Source organism: Moschus berezovskii, chromosome 11, assembly GCF_049115385.1.
Source record: "Moschus berezovskii isolate FMDL1 chromosome 11, NW_MosBer_1.0, whole genome shotgun sequence".
Lineage (NCBI taxonomy): Eukaryota > Metazoa > Chordata > Mammalia > Artiodactyla > Moschidae > Moschus > Moschus berezovskii.
Window position 1 is genome coordinate 2,677,184 of NC_142470.1, and position 16,329 is coordinate 2,693,512.

General features: G+C 57.1%; 2 protein-coding genes across 2 annotated transcripts in view; one reads left to right on the forward strand and one right to left on the reverse strand.

Annotated features, from left to right (window-relative positions):
- The window catches only part of ADAMTS13 (ADAM metallopeptidase with thrombospondin type 1 motif 13), a 30,850-nt gene extending 28,984 nt beyond the window's left edge, over window positions 1-1,866 (reverse strand). The window contains exons 1-2 of the mRNA XM_055400767.2: window positions 1,728-1,866; window positions 1,350-1,416 (exon numbers count right to left, since the gene is read on the reverse strand). Of these exons, the coding sequence (XP_055256742.2) occupies window positions 1,350-1,416; window positions 1,728-1,820 (160 nt within the window). The 5' untranslated portion in view covers window positions 1,821-1,866. The remainder of the gene's footprint in view (window positions 1-1,349; window positions 1,417-1,727) is intronic.
- A 6,239-nt stretch (window positions 1,867-8,105) lies between these two features.
- Window positions 8,106-16,208, forward strand: REXO4 (RNA exonuclease 4). The gene is made up of 9 exons (XM_055401267.2): window positions 8,106-8,235; window positions 8,280-8,728; window positions 10,697-11,031; window positions 12,258-12,395; window positions 12,561-12,754; window positions 13,471-13,559; window positions 14,447-14,521; window positions 15,447-15,521; window positions 15,945-16,208. Exons 1-9 carry the CDS (start codon window positions 8,106-8,108, stop codon window positions 16,056-16,058), a joined length of 1,599 nt encoding a protein of 532 aa, XP_055257242.2. The 3' UTR covers window positions 16,059-16,208.
- The last annotated feature ends 121 nt before the right edge of the window (window positions 16,209-16,329 follow it).

Consider the following 16,329-nt stretch of genomic DNA (forward strand, 5'->3'; position numbering starts at 1 on the left):
ATAGAGATGGCTCTGCTCGCTGAGTGACACTTCGTGACGACACATGACGCCAGTCCCCACAGTCCCCAAGAGGCTGGGGCCGCCTTCACCGCGCCTCAGTGACAGCACAGGTCAGCGGAGGGGCCAGCCCTAGGTCAGCCAAACAGAGGGGCACAGCTGAGCCCAAACTCGGCTCTGACTGCAAAGCCCACGCTCTTTCTGTTCCCCACGCCCCGGGCCTGCACTCAGCTCTGTCCCCTGCTAGCTGGGTGGCCCTAGGGAACTCAGCGGCTTCTCTGAGCCTCCAAGGAGCAGGCCCTCACTGGGTCAGAGTCTGGCTAAGATCCAAGCAGTCTTGCTTTCGCATCTGGGGGCTGGGGGACACATTCGTCCCATGGTGTCCCCCAGCCAGCCCAAGCGCCCACTCACCACGAGGCCCGAGCAGTAGCTGAGCCTGGCTGCTGCATCCAGGGGCAGCAGGGCCCAGCCTCCCTTGAGACAGGGGTGGGGTAGCCCCCTCAGCAGCCTCAGGAAGGCACTGACCACGCGCTCGCTGGTGAAGGAGGTGGCCAGCAGGCCAGCTCAGGCCGGAAGCAGAAGGAGAAGAGCCGGCCCAGGGCTGCCAGGGAGCAGCGCAGGGCCCTGCAGGGCGGCCCTGCCGGCCTGCCCGTCCTTGTGCTCACAGGAGCAGGCCAGGGGGGCCATGTCGAATGGGGGCACTGCAGGGGGCGGGAGGCCCTGCGCTCACCACTGCTCGGCCCTCCGGGTCCTCTTGGGGGTCCCTGCTGGCCCACCAGCCTGGCCCCAGGCACCTGACCCTGATCCCAGAGCAGTCATGAGTGGGACACCCCTCACTCTCTGGCCCCCTGATCACTTGCCTGCCCTGCCCCTGGTCCCCACTGGCCTCTGGATCAAAGTCCCCAGTGGTCCTCGTCAGAAAGGGGCTGGCACCACGGAGAGGTCCACAGAGGCGGCCCAGGAACAGTGGGAAAAGGCTCTGGCCGGAGCGCGACCCCAGTGCCCATCTTGCTTCTCACGGAAAACATAAATGTTTACATCCTGGCCAGAAACCCGCAAGACTTCCTGAGTCGGTCGGCCCAGGCGAGGCCTGGGGGTGGGAGAGACCAGCTAATGAGTGACCATTGCCTCGAGATCCTGAGTAGACTCCCAGGGTCAGAACCCCAGCTCGCCCGGAACACCCGGACCAGTCTTTATCAACTTGGCAGAGAGGACCAGAATTAATTAAGAGTGACAGCGGCGCCTCTGACTTCCTCCCAGCAGAGCCTCCAAAAAGCCGGCCCCCTGAGCCAACGTCGAGATGCCCCTGCCTCCCCCCACCGCCCTTGCAAGGGGGCCGCCAGGACACGTACCTTCAAAGGCAGTGTCAGAGCCAAAGTAAGAGGTCACGGCCCCTGGCTCCAGGGCGTGTGGAAGCTGCTGTGAGAGAGAGGACAGCGCTGAGGAGTGGGGGTCACAGGGAGAGGGAGGTGGGGGGCGGGCAAGACAAGGGGCAGGCTGACTGGTGAGAGCGGGGCCCCTCACCGCGGCGGGGACGGCGTCCGCCCCTCGCCATCGGGCGCACAGCACTGAGGCCAACTCCATCTCCAGGGAGCCCACTTGTGCCCTGAACCCCCCTCTGCCCAAGCATTCCCCCTCGCCCCCCAGGGACCCCAGCCCTCAGCCCCAGAAGAGTCTGGATTCCCAGCTCCCGGGCTCCCCCAGCACCACGGCCCCGCGGGCCCACCCACCTGCTGCGGATTGGGGAGCGCCCAGCAGCTCAGGAGGAAGAGCGCAGAAGTGAGGGTCCCCCACACGCATCTCCCCGGCACAGAGGGAGCCATGCTGCCTGCGATGATCTGCGGGAATCCTGGAGTGCAGGCGGGCCCTCAGGGCTGGACCAGGAGGCTGGGTTTACTCGAGGGCGCTTCCTCCCAGGGCAGGCGCTGGGGGGACTGGGCAGCCTGCGGGCTCCTCCTGGCCATGCGCTGGGCTGGTTCTGACTCAGAGGACTGCCACCCAGCCCGCCCCTGGGAGCACGGGGCGGGGGGCGGGGACTGGGGCGGGGGGTGGGATTCATCTCCCAGCGGTGTGACTGCTGCTCCCCTAGGGACACCCTGCTTTCCACGACCTGTCCCTGAGCTCCCATCGTCCATCACCTCATTCCCTCCCTCTCGGCCACTGCCTAGCCTGTGTCTGCACCCGGCGGGCCGCTCGCAGCACCGGGCTGGGGGCACCGGGCACACTTGGCATCACAGGCTCCCTGGTCCCCTCCATTTGCTGGGAGGTTCTCAGGAACGTGTGCCCCACTCTCTTCTGCCTCCAGGACACCTTCCCCAACTTAGCTGGAGGATAACGAGGGAGGGTCCCCCGCTCCCCCCGCCCCCGTCTGTGCCCAGTGGGTGGTGCTCATGCCCGACTCCATCTCTGGCAGTGCCTCCCAAGGCCCAGACTGACACATACGGTGCTCGTCCAGCCATCTCATCGACCTGGGCTGGGCTCCCCACCTGGCCCGTGGCTCTCCCTCCGCCCCGATCCCATATCCTCACGCCCCAGCTCTGCCCACTGAGCCTCCAGGCCCTGTGGTTCGCCCAGTCAGCCCTCCCCTGTGCTCACAGACCTTTAGCTGCGCTCTGCCCCGCAGCTTGCCTCCCATCCCTCAAACAGTCCCAGTGTTCTGTTCCTCCCTCGCACCCCCGGTCTTCACAGGCCAGTCTCAGCCCAAACATCGCCTTCTTCATCTAAATACCCCTTCCCCCACAAGGGGTGCCACACTTAGAAAAAAAGAGTCAGGACAGCAGTGGAATCTGAGTTTCAGATAAACAATGGAACTTTTTTCTTTTTCTGGTGTAAGGGTGAAAGGAAATGCAAGAAGGCAAAGAGGTTCTCTCAGGATGTCTCACAAAGAGCGGAGAAAGAGAAGCAAAAGACAAAGGAGGAAGGGAAAGATCTCTCCAACCGAATCAGAGCTCCAGAGAAGAGCAAGGAGAGATAAGAAAGCCTTCATAAGTGAACAATGCAAAGTAGTAAAAGAAAACGGTGAAAGGGGAAAGACTAGAGATCACCTCAGGAAAATGAGCGACGCCAAGGGGACATTTCACACAAAGATGGGCTCGATAAAGGACGGAAACAGCAAGGACCTAACAGAAGCAGAAGATACAAGAACAGGGGACAAGAAGACACAGAAGTGAAGTGAAGTCGCTCAGTCGTGTCTGACTCTTTACGACCCCATGGACCGTAGCCCACCAGGATCCTCTGCCCATGGGATTTTCCAGGCATGAATACTGGATTGGGTTGCCATTTCCTTCTCCAGAAGAGCTGTACAAAAAAGGTCTTCAGTTCAGTCGCTTAGTCGTGTCCGACTCTGCGACCCCAGCGATTGCAGCTCACCAGGGGTCCCTATCCATCACCAACTCCTGGAGTTTTACTCAAACTCATGTCCAATGAGTCGGTGATGCCATCCAAACATCTCATCCTCTGTTGTCCCCTTCTCCTCCCGCCTTCGATCTTTCCCAGCATCAGGGTCTTTTCCAATGAGTCAGCTCTTCGCATGAGGTGGCCAAAGGATTGGAGTTTCAGCTTCAACATCAGTCCTTTCAATGAACACTCAGGACTGATCTCCTTTTAGGATGGACTGGTTGGATCTCCTTGCAGTCCAAGGGACTCTCAAGAGTCTTCTCCGACACCACAGTTCAAAAGCATCAATTTTTCGGCACTCAGCTTTCTTTAGTCCAACTCTCACATCCATACCTGACTACTGGAAAAACCATAGCCTTGACTAGATGGACCTTTGTTGGCAAAGTAATGCCTCTGCTTTTTTTAACATGCTGTCTAGGTTGGTCATAACTTTCCTTCCAAGGAGTAAGTGTCTTTTAATTTCATGGCTGCAGTCACCATCTGCAGTGATTTTGGAGTCCAGAAAAATAAAGTCAGCCTGTTTCCACTGTTTCCCCATCTATTTGCCAAGAAGTGATGGGACCGGATGCCATGATCTGAGTTTTCTGAATGTTGAGCTTTAAGCCAACTTTTTCACTCTCCTCTTTCACTTTCATCAAGAGGCTTTTTAGTGCTTCTTCACTTTCTGAAATAAGGGTGGTGTCATCTGCATATCTGAGGTTATTGATATTTCTCCCAGCAATCTTGATTCCAGCTTGTGCTTCTTCCAGCCCAGCGTTCCTCATGATGTACTCTGCGTATAAGTTAAATAAGCAGGGTGACAATATACAGCCTTGACGTACTCCTTTTCCTATTTGCAACCAGTCTGTTGTTCCATGTCCAGTTCTAACCGTTGCTTCCTGACCTGCATATAGGTTTCTCAAGAGGCAAGTCAGGTGTTCTGGTATTCCCATCTCTTTCAGAATTTTCCACAGTTTATTAAAGCAGAAATAGATGTTTTCTGGAACTCTCTTGCTTTTTCCATGATCCAATGGATGCTGGCAATTTGATCTCTGGTTCCTCTCCTCTGCCTTTTCTAAATCCAGCTTGGACATATGGAAGTTCACGGTTCACTTATTACTGAAGCTTGGCTTGGAGAATGTTGAGCATTACTTTACTAGCCTGTGAAATGAGTGCAACTGTGTGGTAGTTTGAGCATTCTTTGGCATTGCCTTTCTTTGGGATTGGAATGAAGACTGACCTTTTCCAGTCCTGTGGCCACTGCTGAGTTTTCCAAATTTGCTGGCATATTGAGTGCAGCACTTTCACATTATCATCTTTCAAGATTTGAAATAGCTCAACTAGAATTCCATCACCTCCACTAGCTTTGTTTGCAGTGATGCTTCCTAAGGCCCACTTGACTTTGCAATCCAGGATATCTGGCTCTAGGTGAGTGATCACACCATCATGATTATCTGGGTCATGAAGATCTTTTTTGTACAGTTCTTCTGTGTATTCTTGCCACCTCTTCTTAATATCTTCTGCTTCTGTTAGGTCCATACCATTTCTGTCCTTTATTGAGCCCATCTTTGCATGAAATGTTCCCTTGGTATCTCTGATTTTCTTGAAGAGATCTCTAGACTTTCCTATTCTATTGTTTTCCTCTATTTCTTTGCACTGATCACTGAGGAAGGCTTTCTTATCTCTCCTTGCTATTCCTTGGAACTCTGCATTCAGATGCTTATATCTTTCCTTTTCTCCTTTGCCTTTAGCTTCTCTTCTTTTCTCAGCTATTTGTAAGGCCTCCTCAGACAGCCTTTTTGCTTTTTTCCATTTCTTTTCCATGGGGATGGTCTTGGTCCCTGCCTCCTGTACAATGTCATGAATCTCCATCCATAGTTCATCAGGCACTCTATCAGATCTAGTCGCTTAAATCTATTTCTCACTTCCACTATATAAAAGATCCGTAAATAAGATCTTCATGACCCGGATAACCACGATGGTGTGATCACTTACCTAGAACCAGACACTTTGGAATGTGAAGTCAAGTGGGCCTTAGGAAGCATCACTATGAACAAAGCTAGTGGAGGTGATGGAATTCCAGTTGAGCTACTTCAAATCCTCAAAGATGATGCTGTGAAAGTGCTGCACTCAATATGCCAGCAAATTTAAAAAACTCAGCAGTGGCCACAGGACTGGAAAAGGTCAGTTTTTATTCCAATCCCAAAGAAAGGCAATGCCAAAGAATGCTCAAACTACTGCACAAGTGCACTCATCTCACACACCAGTAAAGTAATGCTCAAAATTCTCCAAGCCAGGCTTCAGTAGTATGTGAACTGAGAACTTCCAGATGTCCAAGCTGGTTTTAGAAAAGGCAGAGGAACCAGAGATCAAATTGCCAACATCCACTGGATCATGGAAAAAGCAAGAGACTACACTAAAGTCTTTGACTGTGTGGGTCACAACAAACTGTGGAAAATCTGTAAAGAGAGGAGAATACCAGAACACCTGACCTGCCTCCTGAAACTGGTATGCAAGACAAGAAGCAACAGTTAGAACCAGACATGGAACAACTGACTGGTTCAAAATCGGGAAAGGAGTGCACCAAGACTGCATATTGTCACCCTGCTAATTTAACTTGTATGCAGAGCACATCATGGAGAACGCTGGGCTGGAAGAGTCACAACCTGGAATCAAGACTGCCGGGAGAAATATTAAGAACCTCAGACACGCAGATGACGCCACTCTAACAGCAGAAAGTTAGGAGGAACTAAAGGACCTGCCGGGAGAAACATTAAGAACCTCAGACACGCAGATGACGCCACTCTAACAGCAGAAAGTTAGGAGGAACTAAAGGACCTGTTGATGAAGCTGACTTGAAATTCAACATTCAAAAAACTAGCGTTAAAAACACACGTATATCCCATTGCTCATTGCAGCACTATTTACAATAGCTAGAGCATGGAAGCAACCTAGATGCCCATGGACAGATGAACAATGATGAAGGTGTGGTACATATACACGATGGAATATTACTCAGCCATAAAAAGGAATGCATTTGAGTCAGTTCTGAAGAGATGGATGAACCTAGAACCTGTTAAACAGGTGAAGTGAGTCAGAGAGAGAAAGATAAATACTGTATTCTAACGCACATGTACGGAATCTAGATAAATGGTTCTGAAGAATTCATTTACAGGGCAGTAGTGGAGAAGCAGACGTGGAGAACAGACTCACAGACCCGGGGAGAGGGGAGGAGAGGGGAGATGTATGGAGAAAGTAACGTGGAAACTTACATCACCATACGGAAAATGGATAGTCAGCGGGGATTTGCTGTCTGGCTCAGGAAACTCAAACAGGGGCTCTGTGTCAACCCAGAGGGGTTGAGTGGGGAGGGAGATGAGGGAGGGCCAAGAGGGAGGGGATATATGTATACCTATGGCTGATTCATGTTGAGATTTGACAGAAAACAACAAAATTCTGTAAAGCAATTATTCTTCAATAAAAAAAGTAAGTTAAAAAATAAAACTAAGATCATGGCATCCAGTCCCATCACCCCGCGGCAAATTGAAGGGGAAAAAGTGGAAGCAGTGACAGATTTTATTTTCTTGGGCTCCAAAATCACTATGGATGGTAACTGCAGTTGTGAAATTAAAAGGTGCTTGTCCTTGAAAGGAAAGCTGTGACAAACCTAGATGGTGTATTAAAAAGCAGAGACATCACTTTGCTGACAAAGGTCAGTATAGTCAAAGCTATGGCTTTCCAGTAGCCAGGTACGGGATCTGAGAGTTGGACCATAAAGTCTGAGCGCCAAAGAATTGATTGTTTCAAACTGTGGTGCTGGAGAAGACACTTGAGAGTCCCTTGGACTGCAAGGAGATCCAACCAGTCAATCCTAAAGGAAATCAGTCCTGAATATTCATTGGAAGGACTGATGCTGAAGCTGAAGCTCCAATAATTTGGCCACCTGATGCAAAGAGCCGACTCCTTGGAAAAGACCCTGATGTTGGGAAAGATTGAGGGCAGGAGGAGAAGGGATGACAGAGGATGAGATGGTCAGATGGCATGAAATTAAAAGACGCTTACTCTTTGGAAGGAAAGTTATGACCAACCTAGATAGCATATTAAAAAGCAGAGACATTACTTTGCCAACAAAAGTCAGTCTAGTCAAGGCTATGGTTTTTCCCGTGGTCATGTATGGATGTGAGAGTTGGACTGTGAAGAAAGCTGATCGCCAAAGAATTGATGCTTTTGAACTGTGGTGCTGGAGAAGACTCTTGAGAGTCCCTTGGACTGCAAGGAGATCCAACCGGTCCATTCTAAGGGAGATCAATCCTGGGTGTTCACTGGAAGGACTGATGATGCTGAAGCTGAAACTGCAATACTTTGGCCACCTCATGCGAAGAGTTGACTCACTGGAAAAGACTCTGATGCTGGGAAGGATTGGGGGCGGGAGGAGAAGGGGACGACAGAGAATGAGATGGCTGGATGGCATCACCGACTCGATGGACATGAGTTTGAGTGAACTCCGGGAGTTGGCGATGGACAGGGAGGCCTGGCGTGCTACGGTTCATGGGGTCGCGGAGAGTCGGACACGACTGAGCAACTGAACTGATCTGAACAGACAACACTTGTCCCAGAGCTTTATCCTTGTCATCGGATGCTGCCGGGCCGCGGAGAGCAGGCTGTGCCACCTGGGGTCCTCCCTCCCGGCCCTGGGCCTCAGTGTCCCCGCCGCGTAGGCAAGACGGGCCGCGATGCGGACAGCGGCCCGTAGGACCCGGCGTCGGCTCCGCGCCCGCCGCTCGCCGGTCCGGCCGCCCCGCGCCCCCTGGCGGCCGCCTGCGCGCTCCCCTCCGGCCCGGCCCCGGTGCTACACCAACAGCGGTCCCCCTCGCTCCCCTTCCGGCGCTCGCCTTGCTCGGCCCCAGGCCGGCCCTCAGAGGCATCCCGGGCTTCTTCCAACTCGACCCGCGTCCGCCATCCGCGGACGCCGCTCACCAGGGCGGCGGCCCTTCTTCTTAGCAGCCGAGGAGGCCCGCCCTGCTTCCGGCCGTGTGGAACCAGAGGCGAAGGCCCGGTTTCACCCCGGTTGGGGAGAGAGCGAGCACTTCCCGGAAGCCGGCGCCCACGTGAGGGGGACGCGCGCCGGAAGGCCTCCGGGGTCCCGGAGGGCAGCGATCCGGGCTCCAGGGCAGGCATGGTGCGGGCGCGGGGGCCTGAGCCCGGGCGCGTCAGGAAGCCGAGGCGGAAGAACAGAGCCTGGAGGAACACAGCGCGAGAAGCCGGCGGGACGCCGGGGGACGACCCCGGCGTGGTCGCGGTGCGGCCCCCAAAGGCCCCGGAGGACTTTTCCCCGAACTGGAAGGCGCTGCAGGAGGCAAGTCCGCGGGGGCCCTGCGGGCGGAGAGGGGGACGGCGCGTGGGTCCCGGGCGGCGCGCGGGCTGGGGCGGACGCGGGGCGCAGAGCCGATCGCAGGGGCCGGAGCGCATGGGCTGCTGAACGGCAGAGGCTGCTGCTAACGGTTCAGTTCAGTTGAGTCGCTCAGTCGTGTCCGGCTCCTCGCGACCCCGTGGACTGCAGCACACCGGGCCTCCCTGTCCATCACCAGCTGCCCGAGTTCACTCAAACTCAAGTCCATCCAGTTGGTGATGCCATCCAACCCTCTCATCCTCTGCCGCCCCCTTCTCCTGTCTTCAACCTTTCCCAGCATCAGGGTCTTTTCAAACGAGTCAGCTCTTCGCAGGAGGTGGCCAAAGTAGTGGAGTTTCAGCTTTAGCATCAGTCCTTCCGATGAACACCCAGGACTGATTTCCTTCAGGATGGACTGGTTGGATCTTCTTGCAGTCCAAGGGACTCTCAAGAGTCTTCTCCAGCAGCACAGTTCAAAAGCATCAGTTATTCGGCGCTCAGCTTTCTTTATGGTCCAACTCTCTCAGCCATACATGACTACTGGAAAAACCATAGCTTTCACTAGACGGACCTTTGTTGGCAAAGTAATGTCTCTGCTCTTTAATATGTTGTGTAGGTTTGTCGTAGCTTTCCTTCCAAGGCATACGTGTCTTAATTTCGTGACTGTAGTTACCATCTACAGTGATTTTGGAGCTCCAAAAAATAAAGTCTGTCACTGTTTCCACTGATACCCCATCTGTTTGCTGTGAAATTCTGGTAACACTGGGCCTTTAATCAGTGACCACTGCCGCTGATCACTGAGCGCTTCAAACGTGCTTTAGACACTGCTGGATGAGCTGAGCTGATATGTTCATATTTAACCTGAGACCGACTCTGAGATCTTTTATCATCTGCAACTTACAGATGGGGAAATGGGCCCGAAAGGTTAAGTAGATCGCAGCCAGGTCTGCAGAACCAGGAGTCAGACCCCCCCGCCCCCCACAACTCCCTGCACATAATGTCACATTGTACCTCTTGCCTTTCTGGGCCATCAGTGGGCCAAGGCTCCTTACCGCTCACTGTCTCCTGAGTGCTGTTTGTCGGCTGCGCTTCACTTGTAAACTGTCTCCACCTCCGCTGGAGTTGGCCGCTGCTGTTATCACTGTTTCCTGGATGAGGAGACTGGGAGGGGTTAAGGGACGTGCCCAGGGTCACAGCTGGCACCTGGGGAACAGGTGCACAGGGCTGGGTGGGAGTTTGCGCTCTTTGCTGCTGCGGACCCTCATGTTGTCTCTGCAGCCTCTTCTGAGCTCCTGAGATCTCTCCCGGAGCCTCAGAGCAGGTGAGGGGGAGAGCAGAGATGGGCTTCTGAGACTGTTAACCTGCGCCTTAAGCGGGGAGTCCAGCTCATTCTCCCGTCCTGACACACAGACCGGGAAATTCCCTCGGACAACCCCAGGGGTCTCAGACTTCCTGAGCTGTGACTCTGCCTCTTTCTCTCAAGAAAGTAAAGCAAAGAAAGATGGATGTTAGTTGTGGGAAGAAACTTGACATTTTCTCTAATTAATACAAGAAAGGCAGTTCTTTTCTTTAAACATTACGGGAACAGGTAGGTAGGTACCACCTCCCCACTCAGCTACTTGCTGCATAGCAGGTCTTAACCGAGGGCGCTGGGCTGGGAGACCTCAGCCCTCCCTGGAGGGGAGCAGCAGTGTGGTTGTCCACCCTGTGTCATTGGACATGACCGTCTCTTCCTGAGACCCTCACAGCAGGAGCAAACCAAGAAATCTGACTGAGGGAGTGGCCACCGTGCACCAACTTTGAAGGAATTAACTCTCAAATAACTGTGAATGTGAGAACAGGTTGCTTTTAGATACATACATGCTTTTTTTTCAGTTTCCAGTGTGTGATTTCCAAATTACAATGTGTTGTGTATTTTGTTTTGGGTTCTACTAGCTGCTGAAGCAAAGATCACAGACCCCACAAGAGCCTCTACTTCTCTCTCAAACGGATTCCAAAAAGCAGCCCCAGCATGTCCAGCAAAATAGAAACTCACTCTCAGATGAAGCAGAGAGAGTTGCGATGGGGACGGAAAACACAGACCCCAGGGTCCCAGGGGCCTCTGGGCCCTCGGGGTCACTGATGAGCAGGAAGATGCAGGCGCAGCCCAAGGAGAAAGGGGGCAGGAAAAGGACCAGTGGTGACGGTTCGGCGCAACAAGGCGCCATCAGACATAAGAAGCGGAAAGCTAAGGAGCCGGCTGCACCCTTGCCTCCAGCCCCGCCCACCGAGTAAGTACCCCGGGACACGGTGACAGACACGGCCTCCCCGGCCACCCTGTGCCTCAGCCGGGCTCAGCCTCCTCCCCGGTCACAGCGCCTGAGGCCTCTCTCCCTAAGGAGGCCGAGGCTGGTGGCCCGTCTGTCACCTTATTCTGGGGCTGTGGGTTTCTTTGTTGGTAATTCAGTAATTTGGAGTTAACCTAGGGTAAGCCTGTTCCCCTAGAACATAGGCACAGCAGAGACTGATCCTGTCTCATAACTGCCGTATCACCAGGGCCCGGAACAGGGCTTGGCACCTCGTGGGCCCCCAGGAAAGACTTGTGGAACGAATGAACACCAAAGCCAGAAAGACTTGAGTTCAAAACCAGTTCCCGCGTCTTGCCGGTTGGGTGGTTTGGAGCAAGTTCCTGAGGTGCCCTGAGCCGCAGCGTGGTCACCTGTGCTGGGTCTGTGAGGTGCCCATGCCACCCCAGTGCCTGGTGGTTACTCAACAAAGCCTGGGTATCGGCCACACAGGAGGACCGGTCAGCAGCTGCCTCGCCATGGCTCAGCAGGGGGTGGCGTGTCTGTAAGTCCGCCTGGCTGCATGTCGCCTGGGGTTGAGGACACAGTGGCTGAAGGTTTCAGGAAGCAGCGTGTGAGGGCCTGCCGTGTGTCCCGGTGCCAGGCACCCTCTTAGGAAAAAGTGGTCCCAGCTGGGCCCTGCATCAAGAAGGGGCTTCCGAGGGGAGGGCACGGACGGCACACTGATTCGTGTCAGTGATTCCCGCGGTGTGGTCGGCATCAGTCCCACGAGGGAGGAGCCTGTGGGGCAGAGGCCAGAAGGCCTGTCCGGTCGGCCAGTGTGTCTCGGAGGAGAAGACCCGGCGGCTGAGCATCCCAGCCTGGGCGTCCCTGTCTGTGGGCTCGGACGCTGCGGGCACCAAGGGGTGTCTGAGTCTCCACTCTCCTGGCAGCCTGTTTATCTGTGGTTCCTAAATGTCTGGTGGTGGTTGGTTCTGTCATTGAGAAGGAAACGTTAGCAGCCGCTACACCTGATGGGGGTGGAAGTGTCTGTTTCATGTTCTTTGTGTTGCTCTGTGGTTCCTCTGTCTTAGCCAAAGGGTGTATTTTTTCATTAAACAGGAAAGTGCCAAGGTGATTACTGTGGCCGGTGGCCAGGCACACAGGCCTGAGCGCCCTGAGAGCGGGCCACGCTTGCCACCACGCTCAGCCTGTTCTCCCTTGTCTTTTAGAGACGACATCTGGTTTGATGACGTTGACCCAGCGGACATCGAAGCGGCCGTGGGCCCGGAGGCAGCCAGCATAGCGAGGAAGCAGCTGGGTCAGAGCGGGAGCAGCGTCGCGCTGGTGAAGGAGCGGACCTTCGGCGGGTACGCAGGGCGCACTCAGCCTTGGGGGGCTGGGGGTCTTCAGGAAGGGGCTGCTTCCCTCCCCTTCCATCGTATGGGCAGGCGCCTCAGCGTCTGGCTGAGCCTGGTCCTCGGCACGGTGCTGAGCAGTGGAGCTGGGTTACTGAAGCCTTGGTTCCCCCCCAGGCTGACTAAAGCCTTGGCCATGGACTGCGAGATGGTGGGTGTGGGCCCCAAGGGGGAGGAGAGCATCGTAGCCCGTGTGTCCCTGGTGAACCAGCGTGGGAGCTGTGTGTACGACAAGCATGTGAAGCCAACCCAGCCGGTGACCGACTACAGGACTGCGGTCAGCGGGGTCCGGCCCGCGGACCTGGCGCAGGGTGGGTGGCTCAGCCAGGCACGGCCACCGTGGGGGCCTGGTGGTCTCTTTGCCCTCCTGGGTGGGTGGGCTTTGTGTCAGCCTGGCTGCCTCTCGGCCACCTGACCTTCTGCCAGGCCAGGGTTCCTGAGCCACAGTGTCGCTGGCCAGCAGGGATGGAGGGGGGTGTCAGAGGAAGGAGGCTGCTGGGAGGTGAAGACAGGCCTGGGGAGTCGGGACAGGTGGCAGGGTCTTCTCGATTATTCGGAAGCTGTGGGGCGGGGGCGAGTTTTCGCAGGATCCCTCAGGATCCCCTACGGCTGCGGCGTTGGGAGTGAGGTGGGGGGCGGGCAGAGGTGTCCCAACACCCGGGGGCCTGGTCTGTAGACTTCGCCCTTGGGTGAGCATGCTCGGGGTCCCTGAGATCTGGGGCCTGGAGGGATCCTGAGGGCGGGGGCTCGAGGCAGCTGCCCCCCGCCCCCAGGCACATGGTCTCTGCCATCCATGCCCCTTGGGTCCTCGAGCACGGCCCACGAGGCAGCCTGGCCACTTCTCGGCCCCAGGCTCTGCCAGTCCTGCCTGGGCGGGCGGGCAGCCCCAGGGCACGAGCGCGGTTGGCGGAGCGTCTCCTTGGCCCCCCTCCTGAGGACCTGACCCACCCCGGGTCCCTGGGTCTGACGGGGCAGGAGCGCTCGCTCTCAGCGTGGCACTGAAACGCCTCCTGTGTGTGACTTCCAGGAGAAGAGTTTGAAGTTGTTCAGAGGGAAGTCGCGGACCTGCTCAAGGGCCGGATTCTGGTCGGACACGCGCTGCACAATGATCTCAAGGTGCCGGTCCACGCCTCTGTGGCCCGTGGCTTCGAGGGTGCCACACGCGCCTCTGCGTCCCGCGGCGTCAGGGGTGCCGGCCCACGCCTCTGTGGCCCGCGGCGTCGGGGGTGCCGCGCGTGCCTCCCGACGAGGGTGATGCGCCCAGAGTGAGAGCCGGGGCAGGGGCAGCTCCTCACATACCCGGGTAGACGGAGCCACGGCTGATGCTGCCACCCCACCCGGCGACGGCCCCCCTCCGCTCTTTAGGGCAGAGCCCCCTCCCCGGGCGGGGGCACCCCCAGTGCCTGTTTTCTGGAAACCCCAGGCAGGCCCCGTCTCACAGGCTGGCCCCCAATGGCCAGCACGGTGGGCGGCAGGCCAGCTCCAAGGACCCCTTCCTTTCCCCCCGAGGGTGGGGCTCGGCCTGTGCCCACCAGGGTCTCTGCCCCCGGCCGCATTGGCCCGCCCATCAGGATGAGATGCTTGGGCAGCACGTGCTCTCAGCTCGGAGGCTCCTGGCACTCAGGCTCCCCTTTCAGCCCCGTGCCCTCCCCGCCCTGGTGATTCAGGCAGCCTGGCCTCCCACCCTCTCCCGGGTCCGTCTCAAGATCGTGGGGGGACCCGTTTCAGGCCCTGGCGTCCTGTGTGCATGTGTGACGCAAACTCAAACACGGGACAAACGGTCGCTGGTTCCTTGGCGACTGAGTCTCCGCCCTCCCCTCTTTTACGGCTGTGTTTTCACCCATGCGTTCTTCCTGCTGAGCATCGCCAGTCTTGCGATAATCGCCCCAGGAGTCTAGGCTTGCATCAGTGCCTTGTCTGTCTGTGAGGTGTGGGGTTCTGAGAAAGGGCTGCACCTTTCTGCAGACAAACACCAAGACGGCTGTCGTGCCTTCCTCCTCCAGGCGCTGTTTCTGGGCCACCCGAAGAAGAAGATCCGGGACACTCAGAAGTACAAGCCTTTCAGGACCCAAGTGAAGGTATCTGAAACCATGCGGTTCTGAAGGCATGGCTCACATGATTATGGGTTCTGATTCCTGGAAGCTGGTTTCCTGGTAAAAGGTGTTTGGGTTTGGGTTGGTTTTCCCTTTTAACCTTTAAAACTAAGAGGAGGGACTTCCCTACTTGTCCAGTGGTTGGGACTTGGTGCTTCCATTGCCGGGGGCCCAGGATCAGTCCCTGGTCAGGAAACTGAGATCCTGCATGCTGCATGGTTCACCCAAAAAAACAAACAGTGAATAAATAAACGAGAATCACAAGAATTAGAAGTTTAAAACAAAAAAAAGTAATTTTAGAGAAAAAAGATGGCCAACCCAAAGTTAGTGCTGCTGAGGGCAGTTAGTTCACTCTTGTCTCTGATCACACCCCCAGCTGCGGGTCAAAAGGCACGTTGTGTGTGTTCCAGAGGCAGAGCCGTCCTCGACAAGCAGGGCCGCCCCCCCACAACGAGCAGGGCAACTCTTCCTCCGCCCCGCCCCATGACGAGCAGGGCCGCTGCCCCCACCCCCATGACGAGCAGGGCCGCTGCCCCCCACCCCCATGACGAGCAGGGCCGCTGCCCCCCACCCCCATGACGAGCAGGGCCGCTGCCCCCGCCCCCATGACGAGCAGGGCCGCTCCCCCCGCCCCCATGACGAGCAGGGCCGCTCCCCCCGCCCCCATGACGAGCAGGGCCGCTCCCCCCGCCCCCATGACGAGCAGGGCCGCTCCCAAAGAGCAGGGCTGCCCGGGGCCAGTGATGCGCAGTCCCTCCGTGGTTCTCCTCCGGCCAAGCAGGCAGTCACCAGCCCACACGGCTGCTTTGCGTGGGAGGGACACTCACGGCCCCTTGGGTCGGTGCTTGGCAGGCCACGCCCTGCCCAGGCCCCACCCGAATGTGGCGGCGCCCTTCCCCCTCCCTGGCAGAGCGGACGGCCGTCTCTGAAGCTGCTTGCGGAGAGAATCCTGGGGATCCAGGTGCAGCAGGCAGAGCACTGCTCGGTAAGCACGTCCCGGGGGATGGGGGCTACGGGACTGTGGGTCCCGGGTGGGTAATGGGCCTCCGGATCGGGGCCGTGCTGAGCTCTTGGGCGAGGTGCAGCGTCATGCAATGGCAGCACAAGCATTTCACACCGGACGCCCTTGGTGCACTGTAGTTGGAGAGCAAGGCCCATCTAGATCACAGGCCCCCAAGGGCTGAGGGTGAGGCCGCGGACCCGCAGAGCCCGGCCCTCTGGGCGTCAGACTGGGCCTGCGGCCCTCCCACCTGCCTCCCGAGTCGTGTGGCGTCTGGGGCCCCTCGTGAGCCAGCACGCCCGTCTGCCCTGAGTGGGGGCCGCGTCCCTGGCCCCCTGCTCTCATCGGTGGCCGTTGTCGCCCCACATCTGGCGGCGGATGACTGTGGTGACGCCCCGTGTCCCCCAGGTCCAGGACGCACAGGTGGCGATGAGGCTGTACGTCCTGGTGAAGAGGGACTGGGAGAGCCTCGCCGGGGACAGGCGACCCCCCGCCCCCGAGGCCCGCAGGCAGGATGCCTAGCAGGGCCCCGCCCCGAGCAACGTCATCAGAGGACAGATGGAGCCCCGGAGCCGCAACGCCACGGGCGGGTTTCGAATCAGGCAGAGGTGCACAGCTTGCCTGCTGCTGAGCTGAGCGTCTCCGAATGGTTGTGGCGTCCGAGCCTCTCCTGCACGAGAGGCCAGGGGGCTGTCCCTGGGGCTCCCCGGGGCCAGGGTGGGAAGCGTCCGGTTGTCTGCTGGGTCTTTGTCACCTTCCTCTGAGGGGGGCCCTTTCCCTCACTGCCATGGGC

Bases quoted from the DNA above. Each gene is read 5' to 3' on its own strand.
- REXO4 (XM_055401267.2), top strand. From the start codon at position 8,106: ATGCGGACAGCGGCCCGTAGGACCCGGCGTCGGCTCCGCGCCCGCCGC. The intron at 13,560-14,446 runs GTGCCGGTCCAC...TTCCTCCTCCAG, and splicing joins CGCTGCACAATGATCTCAAG to GCGCTGTTTCTGGGCCACCC. The intron at 14,522-15,446 runs GTATCTGAAACC...CCTCCCTGGCAG, and splicing joins CTTTCAGGACCCAAGTGAAG to AGCGGACGGCCGTCTCTGAA.